General features: G+C 49.8%; 1 protein-coding gene across 8 annotated transcripts in view; it reads left to right on the forward strand.

The window, feature by feature from the left end:
- Positions 1 to 649: 649 nt before the first annotated feature.
- Positions 650 to 18,620, forward strand: part of nlgn2a (neuroligin 2a) — a gene marked incomplete at both ends in the record, with an annotated part of 150,007 nt that continues 132,036 nt past the window's right edge. For 2 of the 8 annotated variants that reach the window (XM_080547506.1, XM_080547508.1), the window contains one exon: positions 821 to 1,175. In XM_080547506.1, coding sequence (XP_080403632.1) covers positions 1,037 to 1,175 — 139 coding nt within the window. Of the gene's footprint in view, positions 1,176 to 17,684; positions 17,739 to 18,620 lie in introns of all 8 variants that reach the window. The other 6 variants (XM_080547505.1, XM_080547507.1, XM_080547510.1 and 3 more) reach the window with 6 other exon arrangements.

Consider the following 18,620-nt stretch of genomic DNA (forward strand, 5'->3'; position numbering starts at 1 on the left):
GAGGTATTTACTTTGCAGATAAGCCCTAATATTTTCCCCCTCCTACCTGTCCTTTTCTCTCTTTCTCTCTCTTTTTCCCTCTTCTGTCCTCCCTTACCTCCACTCAACTCCTCTTCTCTCCCTCTCTGCAGGCGGAGTCTGTGACCACCCCGTTGACCAGGAGCTGTTACCACACAGACCGCGGGGATGAGGACCGCCCAGGAGGATGGAACGTAACAGAGCTTTGACTGGGGAAGCGTTCTGTACTGCGTCCGCACAGCGCCAACACTGAACAGAACACACACCCTTTCGAGACCACCCAGCCTCCCCCAACCCCCCCCCCCCTCCCCTCCACCCCTCAGTCTCTGTTGACACTGCCTCCCCCCCCCTCCTCCCCCACCCACTCCTCCCACCTTGCACTCCCACCCCCCACCACCTCCTCCTTCACACCCTCAACTCTCCCTTTTATCGTTAGGGTCCACTTTTTTTCCTCTTGTGAATGTTCTCACCCCCCCTCTATCCCTCCATCACAACTCCCTCCCTCTCTGCTACCCCTCTATCCCTCCATCACAACTCCCCCCCTCTCTGCTACGGTACCTTCATGAACATTGAGTCCTGTTTGGGACAAAGACAGACCAGAAGTGTTTGGTAGACGACCAGTACAGTAGTCATGTATCTCTTCCCTCTCCCCGCGTGTAAGCAAAGTGGCGGGGGTCTCGGTAGCCCCCGTCCCCGCTGCATGGCCGACACCTGCCTGGTGTGGCTCCTGGGCCTGGCCCTCCGCCTCTCCTTGACCTCCTGCCAGAAGATGGACCCCTCCAAGCCCCTCCCCATGGTCACGACCAACTTTGGCAAGCTGCGGGGGATCAAAAGGGACCTGAACAACGAGATCCTGGGCCCCGTGGAGCAGTACCTGGGGGTGCCCTACGCCACCGCCCCCATCGGCGACCGCCGCTTCCAGCCGCCCGAGGCCCCGGGGTCGTGGCAGGAGATCCGCAACGCCACCCAGTTTGCCCCCGTGTGCCCCCAGAACGTGCACGGGGTGCTACCTGAGATCATGCTGCCAGTCTGGTTCACTGACAACCTGGACGTGGCGGCAGGGTACATCCAGAACCAGAGCGAAGACTGCCTCTACCTCAACGTCTACGTGCCCACTGAGGACGGTGAGTGCCAGGGGGAGAGTGGTCTGGCTGCCTGTAGGGGGCGCACCCTACCACTGAGGAGGGGTCTATAGTTGAGGAGGGGGGAGGAGAGAGAGGAGACGGAGGGGAGGTTACGTTTCAACTATTCAACAGTTTAAATAAAACCCTCCTCCATTTTCAAGGAGGTTTTTTGTCTTGGTTTTGGTGTCTGGAGAGGAAGGGAAGAGAGGGAAGTTGAAAGAGAGGTTGAGAGTTTTCTAGTGAGTGAAGATAAAGTATCAGACCCCCTCCTTGCCCAAATCAGAACCAGAGCTGGGGGGGATCTTTTTTGTTTTTCTCAAACAGACCCAGGAACTTCAACAGCGTATGCAAATCAAATTCAAAGGGTTTGATACAAAGAGGGGTTGGTCTTTCAACTGTTTTTCTTTTTCAGCACAAACTGACCTTAAAAACTGAGGCATTTTTAATGTATCTTTTTAGATACTCACTCTTAACTAACACGATGTACTATCCGCCTTTTATGTACATAAGTGTTTTTGTTTAAGTGTGTGTGTGTGTGTACGAGTGCGTTGGCATGTGTGTGTGTGTGTGTGTGTGTGTGCGTGATTGTGTGTGTGTGTGTGTGTGTGTTGTCTGGAACAGTGGTTCTCAACCCTCTCCTCGGGGCGCCCCAGCCGCTCCACATATTTGATCTGTTCCACCACCAGCACACCTGATTCAACTGATCAAGTACAAAGCAATTATGACAGATTTGTACTTGATTAGTTGAATCAGGTGAGCTGGTGGTGGAACAGATCAAATATGTGGAGCGGCTGGGGCGCCCCGAGGAGAGGGTTGAGAAACACTGGTCTGGAACACTGCATCACTGCTCTAAAATAACACCAAATAGCACTTTAACAGTCCAGGACATCTCTACTGGGGTTTGCGGACCACCATGGAACTATGTCTGTCTGTCTGTGTATATGTGTGTGTGTGTGTGTGTGTGTGTGTGTGTGTGTGTGTGTGTGTGTGTGTGTGTGTGTGCGCGCGCGCACATGTGGTGTGCGTGCTTGTGGCGCATGTCTTCTAGACCAATGACACACAGGGCCGTTAATGTGTTCTCTTTCCTCACACATCAGAAGTGTGAAAGACCTGCTCTCCTTCAACACCACCCTAGGCTGGGCTTTTTTAGCCCTTAGAGCTTACCCCCCCCCCCCCTCTCTCCCCTCGCCACCCTCCGCCCAAACTCGCCACCCTCCACTCTCACTACTGTCTTTTTCCCCCAGTCTGTTCCCCCCCCCCCCCCCCCCCCCACTCCTGTAAATGTCACGCCTAAAGAATTCTCCACTTGAGTGAGGTCTGGACACATCCTTATTGACCGAACAGAACAGAGCAGAACAGAACAGCACATCAGTAGACTGTTTGACCTTCAACCTCCACAGATGAAAACAACCCCCGTGATGACTCTCTCTTCTCCTCTGTGGTCATGGTTGTTGTTCCTCCGTGGTCATGGTTGTTGTTGGGTAGACACGCTGAGGCTGCTGGGACATTGCAGTACTCAGCAGTAGCTATCTACCTATAGGACCAAAGGGGGGATAGGCCATCTAATATGTATGTGTCTGTGTCTCCTACTCCTCTACCCACTCAGAGCTCATCCTTCTCTTCAACTCCAGCCAGCTCTGGAGGGGGGGGGGGGCCCCGGGCAGCAGATCAATGCCTGTTCATCAGCCTCCGTCTGGGGGGACGGACGATAGGCCCACCTCACACACACACCAACACACACACACACACACACACACATACATACCACACACACACACACACACACTGCTTTGTACAGTAGCAGTGGCCAGTTGGCAGACACACACATCTACTGCTTTATCACTCTCAGAGCAGCTGTTCCCTCTTTCTTCTTCTGTCTTTCTTCCCAGTGTGACCCATCTCTAGTAACCCAGACCCTCTGTTAGCTGCTTCCCGTGTGACTTTACACACCCACACACACCCACCCACACCCACACACACACACACCCACACCCACACCCACACCCACACCCACACCCACACCCACACCAGCCACTTCTGCTTGTGTCTGCACCACTCTTATTGCCCCGCCATCTCCTTCTTTATTTGTTCTTAGATGACCCTCTCTCTAGAGAGATCCTCTCCTCCACCAACCCTTCCTCCTCCAACCCCTCCTCCACCAACCCTTCCTCCTCCTCCAACCCTTCCTCCTCCTCCTCCTCCTCCTCCAACCCCTCCTCCTCCAACCCCTCCTCCTCCAACCCCTCCTCCACCAACCCCTCCTCCTCCAACCCTTCCTCCTCCACCCTTCCTCCTCCTCCTCCTCCTCCTCCAACCCCTCCTCCTCCTCCTCCTCCACCAACCCCTCCTCCACCAACCCCTCCTCCTCCTCCAACCCCTCCTCCTCCTCCTCCTCCTCCTCCAACCCCTCCTCCTCCTCCTCCTCCTCCTCCACCAACCCCTCCTCCTCCAACCCTTCCTCCTCCTCCTCCTCCTCCTCCAACCCCTCCTCCTCCAACCCCTCCTCCTCCAACCCCTCCTCCTCCAACCCCTCCTCCTCCAACCCCTCCTCCTCCAACCCCTCCTCCTCCAACCCCTCCTCCTCCTCCTCCTCCTCCTCCTCCTCCTCCTCCTCCTCCCCCTCCTCCTCCTCCTCCTCCTCCTCCTCCAACCCCTCCTCCTCCTCCTCCTCCTCCAACCCTTCCTCCTCCTCCTCCTCCTCCTCCTCCTCCTCCTCCAACCCCTCCTCCACCAACCCCTCCTCCTCCTCCTCCTCCTCCTCCAACCCTTCCTCCTCCTCCTCCTCCTCCTCCTCCTCCTCCTCCTCCTCCACCAACCCCTCCTCCTCCAACCCCTCCTCCTCCAACCCCTCCTCCTCCTCCTCCTCCTCCTCCAACCCCTCCTCCTCCTCCTCCTCCTCCTCCTCCACCAACCCCTCCTCCTCCAACCCCTCCTCCTCCAACCCCTCCTCCTCCTCCTCCTCCTCCTCCAACCCCTCCTCCTCCTCCTCCTCCTCCTCCTCCTCCTCCTCCTCCTCCTCCAACCCCTCCTCCTCCTCCTCCTCCTCCTCCTCCAACCCTTCCTCCTCCTCCTCCTCCTCCTCCAACCCCTCCTCCTCCTCCTCCTCCTCCTCCAACCCCTCCTCCTCCAACCCCTCCTCCTCCAACCCCTCCTCCTCCTCCTCCTCCTCCTCCTCCTCCTCCTCCTCCAACCCCTCCTCCTCCAACCCCTCCTCCTCCTCCTCCTCCTCCTCCTCCTCCTCCAACCCTTCCTCCTCCTCCTCCTCCTCCACCAACCCCTCCTCCTCCTCCTCCTCCTCCAACCCCTCCTCCTCCAACCCTTCCTCCTCCTCCTCCTCCTCCACCAACCCCTCCTCCTCCTCCTCCTCCTCCTCCAACCCTTCCTCCTCCAACCCCTCCTCCTCCAACCCCTCCTCCTCCTCCTCCTCCTCCACCAACCCCTCCTCCTCCTCCTCCTCCTCCTCCAACCCCTCCTCCTCCAACCCCTCCTCCTCCAACCCCTCCTCCTCCAACCCCTCCTCCTCCAACCCCTCCTCCTCCTCCTCCTCCTCCTCCAACCCCTCCTCCTCCAACCCCTCCTCCTCCAACCCCTCCTCCTCCAACCCCTCCTCCACCAACCCCTCCTCCTCCAACCCCTCCTCCTCCTCCTCCTCCTCCTCCAACCCCTCCTCCTCCTCCTCCTCCTCCAACCCCTCCTCCTCCTCCTCCTCCTCCTCCTCCTCCACCAACCCCTCCTCCTCCTCCTCCTCCTCCTCCAACCCCTCCTCCACCAACCCCTCCTCCTCCAACCCCTCCTCCTCCAACCCCTCCTCCACCAACCCCTCCTCCTCCAACCCCTCCTCCTCCTCCTCCTCCTCCTCCAACCCCTCCTCCTCCAACCCCTCCTCCTCCTCCTCCTCCTCCTCCAACCCCTCCTCCTCCTCCTCCTCCTCCTCCTCCAACCCCTCCTCCTCCAACCCCTCCTCCACCAACCCCTCCTCCTCCAACCCCTCCTCCACCAACCCCCTCCTCCTCCTCCTCCTCCTCCTCCAACCCCTCCTCCTCCAACCCCTCCTCCTCCAACCCCTCCTCCTCCAACCCCTCCTCCACCAACCCCTCCTCCACCAACCCCTCCTCCTCCAACCCCTCCTCCTCCTCCTCCTCCTCCACCAACCCCTCCTCCTCCAACCCCTCCTCCTCCTCCTCCTCCTCCTCCAACCCCTCCTCCACCAACCCCTCCTCCTCCAACCCCTCCTCCACCAACCCCCCCTCCTCCAACCCCTCCTCCTCCTCCCCCTCCTCCTCCAACCCCTCCTCCACCAACCCCTCCTCCTCCAACCCCTCCTCCTCCAACCCCTCCCGCCCAAACATAATTATTGCAGGGCATTCTTAAAGACATCCTTTTTCTTCTAAGCATAATCTCCTTAATTTCGTTTATAATGCAGCAATAAGGGGCAATTGTAGAAACTAGGACACACTCATGAGTATTATACTCATGAATTATGTGTTTCCCCATATTAGCCAAACAAATTACAAGGCTTTTTCTAGTTCACGTTTTCTATTGGGTCTTGTGTTTTTAAAGGAGAAGTTGTGCTGTTCTCTCAGAGAGGCTTTCTGTCCCTGGGGGGAACCTGTCAGGCTCTAGGACCCGTGAGGAGCCACAGCGGGGAGCGGTCGCCCCCCTCGCTGTACAGGGCGGTGCGGGGTGCTGGGAGCTTAACGTCGCTCTCCCCCCAGTGCCCGGAGACGCCATCCCATAAATCAAAGGGAGAGGGTTTCATTTGGGTCCTGCAGAGTCACTCCGAATCGATCGCCACCACACTCCGCACCACCGCAGGCCAGACTACACCCCCCCCCCCCCGACCAGTCATCAACTGGGTCATGTGACCCTGCTCTCCCCATGTAACCGTAACCATTTGGAAGGCGGGATAATAGCTGATCTGGTATCAGTGGTTAGGGCCGACCTCCACCTATTGGCCCCCTGTTGCAAACGGTCCTTTCCGCCCCTTCCTAGACACCCACCCTATAGCCCCCCCCACCCTATAGCCCCCCCCACCCTTTCCCCAACCCCCACCACTCTCTCTATTCCGCAATCTATTTTATATTCTAAAGGGGAAATATCATTAAGTGTTCAATACTAACGCAATGTGCACACGGTCAGACAGCATCCAACTGCAGACGCCTGAGAGGAGAGAGATAGCTAAATAAATAAACAAACAAACAAACAAACAAATAAATAACGGCCGACGCGCCGCAGTGGAGATATGATATGTATCGCCTTTGATGGTGAACAAACCTCGATTATTCCTCTGATCCTTTCTTCTTCTTCTCCTTCTTCATCTTACTTCTTACACCCCAGCCGCTGTTGATATCCTCCAGAAACAAGAAAATAAGATGGATGAAGTAAAACTAGATCACAATCTCTCCGCGGGGGGAAGAGAGAAAAACACTTAAAGGTGTTACATATACATGTAGGGCATTGTAATTAGCAGGAGAACTCATGGTATATTCCAATCCCTAGTACACACACAACTTCGCCTTTGAAGTACCGGGGTGGTTGATGAAACTGGCGGAGACGAAACAAGGAAAAACCTGCAAAAAATTATAAATAAATGGGGGAAAAAAACAGGGCCTGAGCGAAAACGCCCTGAAAGTTAGATTAAAGCTGAAGGGCTCTGGGGAATACATATTGTTACATTTTGGATGTCCTGGGCACTCCTTCCTTATGTTGTTTTATTCAGTGCTTCTCTCCGTGTTCAGCCACAGCAGAAGAGAATGCGGTCAAACAAGGGTTTGGTTCTGCTCAGGGGGAACGGAGGAATCACATCAGCCTGGGTCAATTACACAGTTAGGACTTTTATTCTGTATTAATGAACACAAACTGGTAAGACTTTGATACGTGTGGGAATAGGCAGCCGGAACTACGCTGGAGGGGGCCGTGTGTTTGTGTGTGTGTGTGTCTGTGTGTGTGTGTGTGTGTGTGTGTGTGTGTGTGTGTGTGCTTGTATGTCTGTCTGGGTGTTTTTTCTGTGTGTTTGGTGGAGGCAGGGGGGTAGTATGGTGTTAATAACAGTACTATATTCCCAATTAGGAATAGAAAGAGTGGTCAGGCTGTTCCAATAGAAAGAGTGGTCAGGCTGTTCCAATAGAAAGAGAGGTCAGGCTGTTCCAATAGAAAGAGTGGTCAGGCTGTTCCAATAGAAAGAGAGGTCAGGCTGTTCCAATAGAAAGAGTGGTCAGGCTGTTCCAATAGAAAGAGTGGTCAGGCTGTTCCAATAGAAAGAGTGGTCAGGCTGTTCCAATAGAAAGAGTGGTCAGGCTGTTCCAATAGAAAGTGGTCAGGCTGTTCCAATAGAAAGAGTGGTCAGGCTGTTCCAATAGAAAGAGAGGTCAGGCTGTTCCAATAGAAAGAGTGGTCAGGCTGTTCCAATAGAAAGAGTGGTCAGGCTGTTCCAATAGAAAGAGTGGTCAGGCTGTTCCAATAGAAAGAGTGGTCAGGCTGTTCCAATAGAAAGAGAGGTCAGGCTGTTCCAATAGAAAGAGTGGTCAGGCTGTTCCAATAGAAAGAGTGGTCAGGCTGTTCCAATAGAAAGAGAGGTCAGGCTGTTCCAATAGAAAGAGTGGTCAGGCTGTTCCAATAGAAAGAGAGGTCAGGCTGTTCCAATAGAAAGAGTGGTCAGGCTGTTCCAATAGAAAGAGTGGTCAGGCTGTTCCAATAGAAAGAGAGGTCAGGCTGTTCCAATAGAAAGAGTGGTCAGGCTGTTCCAATAGAAAGAGTGGTCAGGCTGTTCCAATAGAAAGAGTGGTCAGGCTGTTTCCAATGCCACAAAATAGTCTTTTAGTGAGAGAAAGGGGTGAGATGAAGAGAAATGAATGAGACAGTGAGACGGAGGTAGAGATAGAGAGAGGGAGACAATCAGAGACTGAGAGAGAAGAGATAGGTTTGCAAAGCTTAGATCGAAGATGCGAGCAAGGAGGAAGACTGGGGTGGGGTGGGGGGGTGTAGGGGGCTGGGTCGTCCTGGCAACCCTCCAGTGCTCCTGTATTTTCCTGTCAGTGCGCGTCAAAGACCGCATCCATTTGCCTCTCAGTCTCCACTAGACTCTGAATAAGGGAATTAGCAAGAGCTCAGTTCCAGCTATTTATAGAGAGAGAGAGAGAGAGTATGGGGGGTGGGGGGGCGGGGGGGTGTTAGATCCTGTATGATGGAGTGGGTGCGTAGACTTGTGTTTGCACGACTGTGTGTGTGTGTGTGTGTGTGTGTGTGTGTGTGTGCGTGCGTGCGTGCGTGCGTACGTGCGTGCGAGCGTGCGGGTTTGTGTGTGTGTGTGTGTGTGTGTGTGTGTCAGAGTCACATGATCCTGACGTCGTGTCTGTCTCACTGTTACACAGTTGTTGCATCCGCCAGGCTCATCTTTTCTCTGGGCTCTTTATTCTGTTTCTGTTCATCTCCCTTCTCTCCATTCAACTCTGCCATTATCTCCCCCCTTCATTCCACTCCTCTTCCCTGATATGCCCCTCCATTTTACCTTCCTCTCCTCCTCCCTTCCCATCCCTCTATACATCGTCTCCCTTGTTCCGATGCAGACTGTTAACAGAAACGTCCCCATCTCCACCATATGCTCTGGATGAGCAGGGAACCAACGGGTTTCTTTCACAAGACTAAAGTATATAGATAAACCCTTTACCTTCAGCAAGACGCTTTAATGCTACAATATAGCACAATATAACACAATATAACACAATATAACACAATATAAGCTGTTACTTTCCCTGGGTAGTTCTGTAGACCTTCTTCAGGGAATCAAATCCTTTTTGAATATATCCACCAGATTGACTGTAGAGCCGTAGACCATCTGTGTCGCTATAGCGATAGATATGTACTACACTTACAATAACATTGTTGAATGGACTACATTGTCACTCGTTCTTGAAATAACCTTGGAAACAAAATACAATTTGAAGAAGTAATAATAGAAGCGTCTGCATAGCAACACAGTATGTTGCAACATAGCAACATGGTATGTTTGTCATATACTATACTGTACTATGATGAGTTTTAATATATAAATATATATTATGTAATTGCAATTGTCCTCAAGCTCAGGCCAGCTGCCCTGCTCTTACCCCTGTACAGACTGGACACACACACACAACCCACTATCTCTTCATCACTCTTAACTCTCATTGTTTCTCACTCACTCACTCACACTCACTCACTCACTCACTCACTCACTCACTCACTCACTCACTCACTCACTCACTCTCTCACTCTCTCACTCTCTCACTCTCTCACTCTCTCACTCACTCACTCACTCTCTCACTCTCTCACTCTCTCACTCTCTCACTCTCTCACTCTCTCACTCTCTCACTCACTCACTCACTCACTCACTCACTCACTCTCTCACTCACTCTTTCACTCACTCTCTCACTCACTCTCATCCCACCATCTTATCCTCTCTCTCTCTCTCTCTCTCTCTCTCTCTCTCTCTCTCTCTCTCTCTCTCTCTCTCTCTCTATGTGCAGCTCAAAGGGCCATCTCTCTTCACAGTTTGCTGTAGCTGAGGTGGCTAGTGGCTCTGAATGCAAATCAGCCCTCCCCTCCCCTTTATTCCCCCCCCCCCCCCCCCCTCACACACACACACACACACACACACACACACACACACACACACACAGTGCTCCCAGAGTGCGAGGGCTCACTGCTCACAGTGCCTCCCAGAGTGCTGAATGGAAGGGCAGGAACAGAGAAGAAAAGACAGGAAAAAGAAAAGAGAGAAATAAAGGGCTAGATAGAGAGATGGAGGTTAGTCAGAGGTAAGGCTTGTCCAGTGTAGCAACATGTTGACATGTTTACGTATGAGAACACACACGTCAATACCAGGGACCAGGCCCTGACCCACTGGTAATGAACACAAAGTTGTACTGTAGCCGCTACTGTTGAGGGCAGGGAATTAATGACTGTGGGATGTTAATCAATGGAGGAGTGGGTTGGCCTGCTGAACCGTACCAAGCCACACACGCCTCTCAGAGCCCCACTGCAACACGCACACACACACACACACACACACACGCGCACGCACGCACGCACGCACGCACACACACACACACACACACACACGCGCACGCACGCACGCACGCACGCACACACACACACACACACACACACACACACACACACACTCTCTCACACACAAATAATTCTGCATCACTCAGAATGACTCATATGAAATGAGCTAAAAGTGCTGTTATGACTAACAAAACTTTAGTTTTGCTCACACTCACCATTTATTCTCGATTTTATGACATATTTTGAGCCGCTAGAGACTTTTTGTTCCCATATAACAGGTTTGGTCTGAGTGTTGGTTATCCAATGCAGGCGTGTTTCTCTAAATTAAGATTCTAACACAAGAAAATGAACATAATAATGCCTTATTGATGACACCTTTTGTTCAACTTGAGCATAAATAATGGTTACTTTTATGTTTATTTTAGTATATTATAGTATCACAATAAAAAAAAGGAGGCTATAATAATACCCTGATTCATGTTTTTTTCACTACAGTTAATAAGGGGTTATGTTACACCGATATGCATGAAGGTAGATTGTTTGCGGGTAATTTCATGTTGAGTTTGAGTGTGTGCAGAAATCAATAAAATCTTCAGATGATGTGCTGTGGTGCAGTAATGAATGAATGTTGAAGTAATACTCTAGTAATGGTTGTCTGTGCTAGACCCAAATAGTCCTGCTGCATTTTCCCTGTTGCCAAAAAGAGCAAAGATTATTTTCATTTCTCCAGATAGTTAAAAGACCTTCCTGTCGATGGGAAAGTGACACAAATGATGCCTATCCAACCGGTATAAGAAACTCTGCGTTGTCAACTGTTTGTCAAAGAGGACCCCCTATCCCAACATGTGAGTTCAGACACCTCTGGAGTCCTAAATACTCAATGATTCAATGGTTCAATGATTGAACTTTGAATGAACCTTTCGGTTCTAAAGACTCTTGATAACTTGCTTTTATTCATACTGTATGTGTAAAGAAACCATGCTTCTGCTTCACTATGGGACTTTTGGAGCACTTGTTCTGTTTGGTCCTTGTGAGAGGCTATGATAACTACCGGCCCGGGACCAAAGCTTTTTGCAGTTGGCTTGGTTCTCCATGTGTTCCCAGCCCAGCGGACTCAGACAGCTTGGTTCTCCATGTGTTCCCAGCCCAGCGGACTCAGACAGCTTGGTTCTCCATGTGTTCCCAGCCCAGCGGACTCAGACAGCTTGGTTCTCCATGTGTTCCCAGCCCAGCGGACTCAGACAGCTTGGTTCTCCATGTGTTCCCAGCCCAGCGGACTCAGACAGCTTGGTTCTCCATGTGTTCCCAGCCCAGCGGACTCAGACAGCTTGGTTCTCCATGTGTTCCCAGCCCAGCGGACTCAGACAGCTTGGTTCTCCATGTGTTCCCAGCCCAGCGGACTCAGACAGCTTGGTTCTCCATGTGTTCCCAGCCCAGCGGACTCAGACAGCTTGGTTCTCCATGTGTTCCCAGCCCAGCGGACTCAGACAGCTTGGTTCTCCATGTGTTCCCAGCCCAGCGGACTCAGACAGCTTGGTTCTCCATGTGTTCCCAGCCCAGCGGACTCAGACAGCATTAGAGAGGATATTTCATATAGAGGCAGTCTGAAACACACTGTCCTGGTGCAGAGCCCCCCCCCAGGCAAGGATGCGCCCTTATAAGGCTGGCTAGACGATAATGAGGAGATGGACAGAGATGGAGAGAGATGGAGAGAGATGGAGAGAGATGGAGAGAGCGATGGAGAGAGGAAAACAGACTGGAGAGATGGAGGCAGTTAAATGACAGACCGTTGTAGTGTCGCCTCTTCCTCTTCCTCTTCCCCTCTTCCTCTTCCTCTTCCTCTTCCCCACTTCCCCTGAAACAACCTTGGGATTGAGGAGAAGGTGGAGAAACAAATGCCCTTCAAAAATGTTTGCCCAGAAAAACCAACAGACACATCAAACACTGTGACTGTCTGAGTGGTTGGAGCTGGGTGCAGCGCAGGCCTAATCTATCTGATTAGAAGACACATTCTGAGAGATGTTAATGGGATTAGGATGTCGTCTCCCAAAGACGAGGGAGAAATATTGTCCCTCAAAACGGGCTAGATTATCCACTAAACCATCCAGATTAGTCCTTCATCTGTCAGGGAGAAGCATGGGGATCATGCTACAGAGACTGAGAACACCCAGGGCCAAACATCAGCACGCACGCACGCACACACACACACACACACACACACACACACACACACACACACACACACACACAAATGCACGCATGAACACACACATACCCACATGCACGCACGAACACATGCACACACACACACACATACACACACACACACACAAATGCACGCACGAACACACACACACACACACACACACACACACACACACACACACACACATACAGCCACATACGCACGTCTGCACCCACATACACACACATACGCACGCACCCACACATACACACACATAAACGCACACATGACAGAGACAGATGCACTGGCAGCCAAACTAGCTGGGTCTGCATGGGGAGAAAATGGCTTTAACCTTCATGCCTTCTCCATCGTCACCGTTCTGTAAATGTCATTCCATCTGGCTCCCTGCCGCGCTCTCTATCGCTGTTCAAACACCCTCTCCCTCTATCCTCTCCTCCTCCTCTCCTCCATGGTTTCCACTCCAATAACACCCCCTTTTCACACCTCTCATTCGTATTGTTATAAATATCGGTATTTTTCACACTTATTCTTTTTGTTGCAACCACTAATTTCTTTCTCCATCTCACACTGCTTTTTCACCACCTTGTAGAACTCTTTACATTAAACAAACTATCTCTGTATAACACGACCCAGCTGTGTCTCCTTCCGTCTGTTCAGACAGAAATCTCTCCACGTATCTCAACGCCTTGTTTCCTCTCTATTACACCCAATGCCTTCCTTTACACATGCACATTGCCTTCAACTGTATCACACTCTCCATCTCTCACCAGTCCCTCACCACTCTCTCTCTCTCTCTCTCTCTGTCTCTCCCTATCTCTCTCTCTCTCTCTCCCTATCTCTCTCTCCACCCCCTCCCTCTCTCTCTCTCTATCTCTCTCCTGTTCTCTCTCTACAAGCGGTCAATCAATAATTCTCAGGCTCTGTTGAAGCTAAGACAAAAGGCTCAGGAGACAGACTGAAGAGATAGGAGAGAGGGAGGGAGAGAGAGAAAGAGAAAGAGAGAGAGAGAGAGAGAGAGAGAGAGAGAGAGAGAGAGAGAGAGAGAGAGAGAACAGGGTTTTCGTGATCTAACCACATTATTGAAATGGCTTCAACAGATGTTTAAAGAGAAACCAAAAGAGTGTTATTAAGCACCAGATTGACCACCACCTGTCCCTCCAGATGAATCACATAGAGGGTTTTCATAGACAATTTTTTTCGGCTATTCGGAATATACACAGCACCACAGACAGTGCTGACGCACACACAAACCCGGACAGTAATATACAGTAAACATACACACACACACACACACACACACACACACACACACACACTGGGGCCATCTGCTGACCAAGGCTTGCGCCGTGGAATGAGTGGGTGGCCCACTCATGCTTTGATTGCAGGGAGGATAAGGGAGGAAGGAGGGGGGAGGGACAGGGGCTCAGAGAGAAGCATCATATCTGACTCATCCAATAACAACATTGACCTGCCTCTCACAAACGCTGCTCTCACAGCTGAGAGATCAGACTCACACACACACACACACACACACACACATACACACACACACACACACACACACACTCCCAGCTCTCTAAGCTACAGTACCACACATAATTCATCCTTTTGGTTCACTTACAGGCTGTCAACACACTCTCTTTCACTCATACATCAACCTGCGCAGCCTCACACATCTGCACAATTAGATGCTCTCCACCTACTTACTCTTACTTACACAGTCCTGTTCACACTCACACACACACACACACACACACACACACACACACACACACACACACATAGAGGAATACGATACAGAACACAGAGAAAAACATAGATTACATAGACTCAGACAGACACACACATTTATTCACAGACACACAGTATATTGTACAGACAGGCATGGATACACACAGACACACCCTTGCACACACGCACGTACACCCACACACACACACACACACACACACACACACACACACACTATGTAACACTACTGATGTTAAAGGGAAGTGAGTCTGAAATAAGAGGTCATGCAACCAGCTTCAAAGTGGGCTGCACTCTTCCAACCTGCCTCCCTCCGCAGAACAAATAAAAATAAAAATATTCTGAGATATTTGGGGAGAGAAGGACAAATAACAGTATAATATAGTACGGTATATGCTATATAGACTAGAAGGGTTATAAACCAAATCCCCAAAAGGACTAGGATCACTTTTCTTCAGCAACTTTAACTGTAAACGTTATTGACCATGGTGGTTTTCAGGGTGTCTAATATTGCCCACCCCAACAACGATCCATCTCCCATGTTATTGTCACAGTCATTTGTGCTTTTTGTCTTTTTGTAACTCCATAAAGTGTGCCTGCCGCAGCAGAGCTTTCTCTGCTTGTTCTGTCTTAGAACAGCATTATTGCCTGTCTTAAGTGATTTCAACGGTGCCTAAATACAGTGGAGCAGGTAAGGCCTTCGCTGACTCCGTTGTCAGAGGGTGATTTACCCGCTGGGCTCCAAACCTTCTCTCTTTTTCTTTTCACTTCCAAATAGACCTCCATTCCGGTGCAGTGGCATAAAGGATATGTCAGAAATACATGACCAAGCTTTCAAGGTGTTTTCGGGATATCTTGATTTTCACAGCTGTATCCAACCATCGTCATAAAGAGTTACGTTGCAGGTTTTCTAATTGTACTGCATAAATAGTTTCTCAAATGTGAATGGTTGGATTATTTCATTATTGGTGTTAGAGGGTATTCTCAGTGTTATATAAGTCAGCCTTGTCCCGCCTCGTCTGCCGTGCTGAGACCTCCTCAGCCGTAGAAACACTATGCCAAACCAGAACCAATGCACATGAGGGTTCAAGTCCAATGGACTGGTTCTGACTTATCGTTTCGTCACCCTTCTCCTGACAGACGCACTTGTATACTTTCCTACATGGATTTACAGTAAACAAATGTAGGAGAGGACTTGAGCATGGATACTTACGCCACTCTGGATGACATTAAACCTTCTCAAACTCAACAGCAAGAAAACAGAGCTCATGGTTGTGGCACCCAAGGCGCTGCTCCGGAAGGTTGGTGACTTCATCCTTTAGGTTGACGGCTGCTCCATCTCCCCATCTCCCGAAGTCCGCAACCTGGGAGTCATCCTTGACTCCACCCTCTCCTTCCAGTCATCAAATCCGTCACCAAATCTGCCTTCCTCCACCTCAAAAACATTGCTAGACTCCGATCATCCCTCTCTGACTCCGTGGCCGAAACCCTCGTCCACGCCTTCGTCACCTCCCGTCTGGACTACTGCAATGGAGTCCTGTTCGGGGTACCCAGCAAAGCCCTGGACAGGCTCCAGTATGTGCAGAACTCAGCTGCCAGGGTTCTCACCCACACCAAGCCCTGGCAGCACATCACCCCCACCCTCATTCACCTCCACTGGATTCTGGTCCCGCATCAGTCCCGCATCACGTACCATGCCTGCGCCCCCCAGTACCTAACTGACCTTCTCTGCCAACATAACCCATCCTGGAACCTGTGGTCCTCAGACATGGGTCTGCTTTCCACCCCCCGCACCAATCTACGGACCTTCAGGGACAGAGCCTTCAGTGTAGCAGCTCCCACCCTCTGGAACTTTCTCCCCACAGTGATCCGCAATTCCCCCTACCCTGGACACCTTCAAATCAGCCCACAAAACACATCTGTTCGCCTTTGGCCCCGAGTTTAGTTTTGTCGCTATCTGTGTTTTCTGTCTGACCGTCTTTCTGTAAAATCTGTAAAGCGGGTTTGTGAGATATTATTAATAAGTTATTATTATTATTATTATTATTATTATTATTATTACTCCATTCCCATTTAAATCTGTGTTGGAAAGTGCACAAGGTCATGCTTCAGGAGAAAGGTGAAGAAACAGGATGCAACGTAGGTTTTCTCTCCCAGGCCTTTACCCTATAACCTTACACACTTTATGGTCACTTTTTAACCTGCCATGGATGCTAGCTCCTGTACACTAGCCTTAATTGGTCCACAGAGACACACGTCCACATGTGACTTCCTGGTTGTTGGCCTATCAGAGCAGGGTGTGATTGGCAGGTGGATTGGCGATGGAGTCTTTCCATTGGCAGCCACCAGCCGATCGCAACTCCTCCCAACACCAGATGGCACTTTCTGTTAGCACACAGCCTCTTCCCTGATTGCTGTTTTTCATTTTACAAGATTAGTTCAGAAAACTTACACCGATAGGGGAGAGAGGTGAGGTGAGAATCTGCCATCATCCCTCGCTCTTTTTTATCTTCCTCTCCCTCTCCTCTGCTAAGAATAGCCAGTGGGCAGATGTGGATTAAATTAATTCCACCTTTTACCCACACACTCTGAGCAATTAACATCACGCTTAACATGTCATGTCAAACTGACACACTATTGTTGTGAGACTGTACTGTAATTATTTACTCGCTTGGGGAATTGCTCTGGGATTTACCACCAAGTCACACAAGCGCAGGCATACACACACACACACGCGCACACACACTGCACACCTGTGTCCTATTACTGTGTTTTAACATAATATGTTTAACATGATCTCTGTTATTGCAGGTTCCATGTCTCATGGCTGTCTAATAAAAGTGTCATCCTGTCACATGCACGTACAGAGAGAGGTCTGCGTGTTTACATGCGTACCTGGTGTTATGTACCCTTCAAAATACAGCGAGAAACTGACGCCCCCACTCCCTATGCACAGAGAAACTGACGCCCCCACTCCCTATGCACAGCAGCATGTTTTGGGTGGGGGCATTGTGAAGCCCACCCCTGGACTTAGGTACCCTCCTCTCTCCCTGTTCCTTTTTTCAGTGAGGGGGGGGGGGGGGGGGTTAAGGAGGGGGGAGGGGGGGGCGCACAAGTGTCTTGTTTTTCTAACCACAGAAACCACATTCTCTATTCTATTCCTCATTGAATTCCCTGTGTTCCCCTCAAAGTTTGATAAATGCTACTTGAACACAGGAAGCCAACATGGTTGAACAGAGGGCAGAAGAGCTAGTAAACAATGACAAGTATATTTCCCCGTGGGGTGAGAGGAGAGTCATCATCAAATAGGGTGTTTCTTTGATCTTGCAGAGAGTTTGTGTCTTTCTTGTAATAACTTTGTGTCTGTGATACGTTTTTGTTTTGTTTTTGTCCTCTTTTTAAATAAGAAACATGAACTCTTGCTGATTTGTCTTTTTTGCTCTTTCTTCTTTTCTTTTTTTGATTTTTTTCGTTTTTGCCAGTAATCTTTTTTGAATTTTCTCTTTTCTCTTTTTCCCCCCTTTTTTTCTTAACCCTAGGTCCGCTCACAAAAAAACATGATGAATCTACAATGAACAGACCGAGAGATGAAGGTATTTTTGTTGCATGTTTTTCCTTTTTTCTTGTTTTGAAGTCTTTTTGGGAGATAATATAGAAACAAATAAACAGCCAAACATGTATTAGATATGAATTGTGATATACATTCAAATATGTTGGTGTGTGTGCCTGTACAGAATACCATTACAGTCATCTTGAAGCAGTCTTTTGTGAGGAACATGATCCAAACGACTGATTGGAGTCGTTGGTTGATAGCGACGATACAACATTGACTTTTGGGTTCTCAATAGAATTTAATTTATTTTAGAAAACCTCTTCAGCTCTTAAAGATTAGGGCAGAGACAGAATAACAGAACATGCCCTTGAAAGGACAATTCAGCTACCATTGTTGTTGTTCCTCTCACCCAGGGCCGGCTGGAAGGGGGGCAGCGGCAATGCCTCCCCAACCGTGCCTCACCCCCCAAAAAACCTTATATTTCAAATATTCATATCATATTGTCACATGCGCTATGGTTGAATTTTGCGGTAAATTTGCAAATCCGCGTGGTGTTGATTATCAAAGGTTGATAATGCATAACTTTTGAATAACTCTTAAATTATTTATAGAAAATATGTCTTTAAACATAGTATGACCAGTTCCCTGTTGATTAACAACTTCTCACAGGAGTGTCTTGGCTGTCTCTCTGCAATGTACACAGGTGCTTTGCTACACAATAAGTTATTTTCTGGCCTCTAATGTTAAGAATGAAATCATAAGAATAGTCTCAATCATCATGTCAGTTTTTCATAAAGGAAACTAGGTTTCATCATAGTTGAAGAAATGTGGGTTGTTGGTGTAAAAGCCTAAGATGAGATTCAGATAAATATCCTTTCTTCTTAAATAGCTCCACACCGTTTGCTCCCAATATCAAGTAAAA

This window comes from Nansenia antarctica (genome assembly GCF_963989245.1).
Source record: "Nansenia antarctica genome assembly, chromosome: 17".
Taxonomy (NCBI): Eukaryota; Metazoa; Chordata; class Actinopteri; order Argentiniformes; family Microstomatidae; genus Nansenia; species Nansenia antarctica.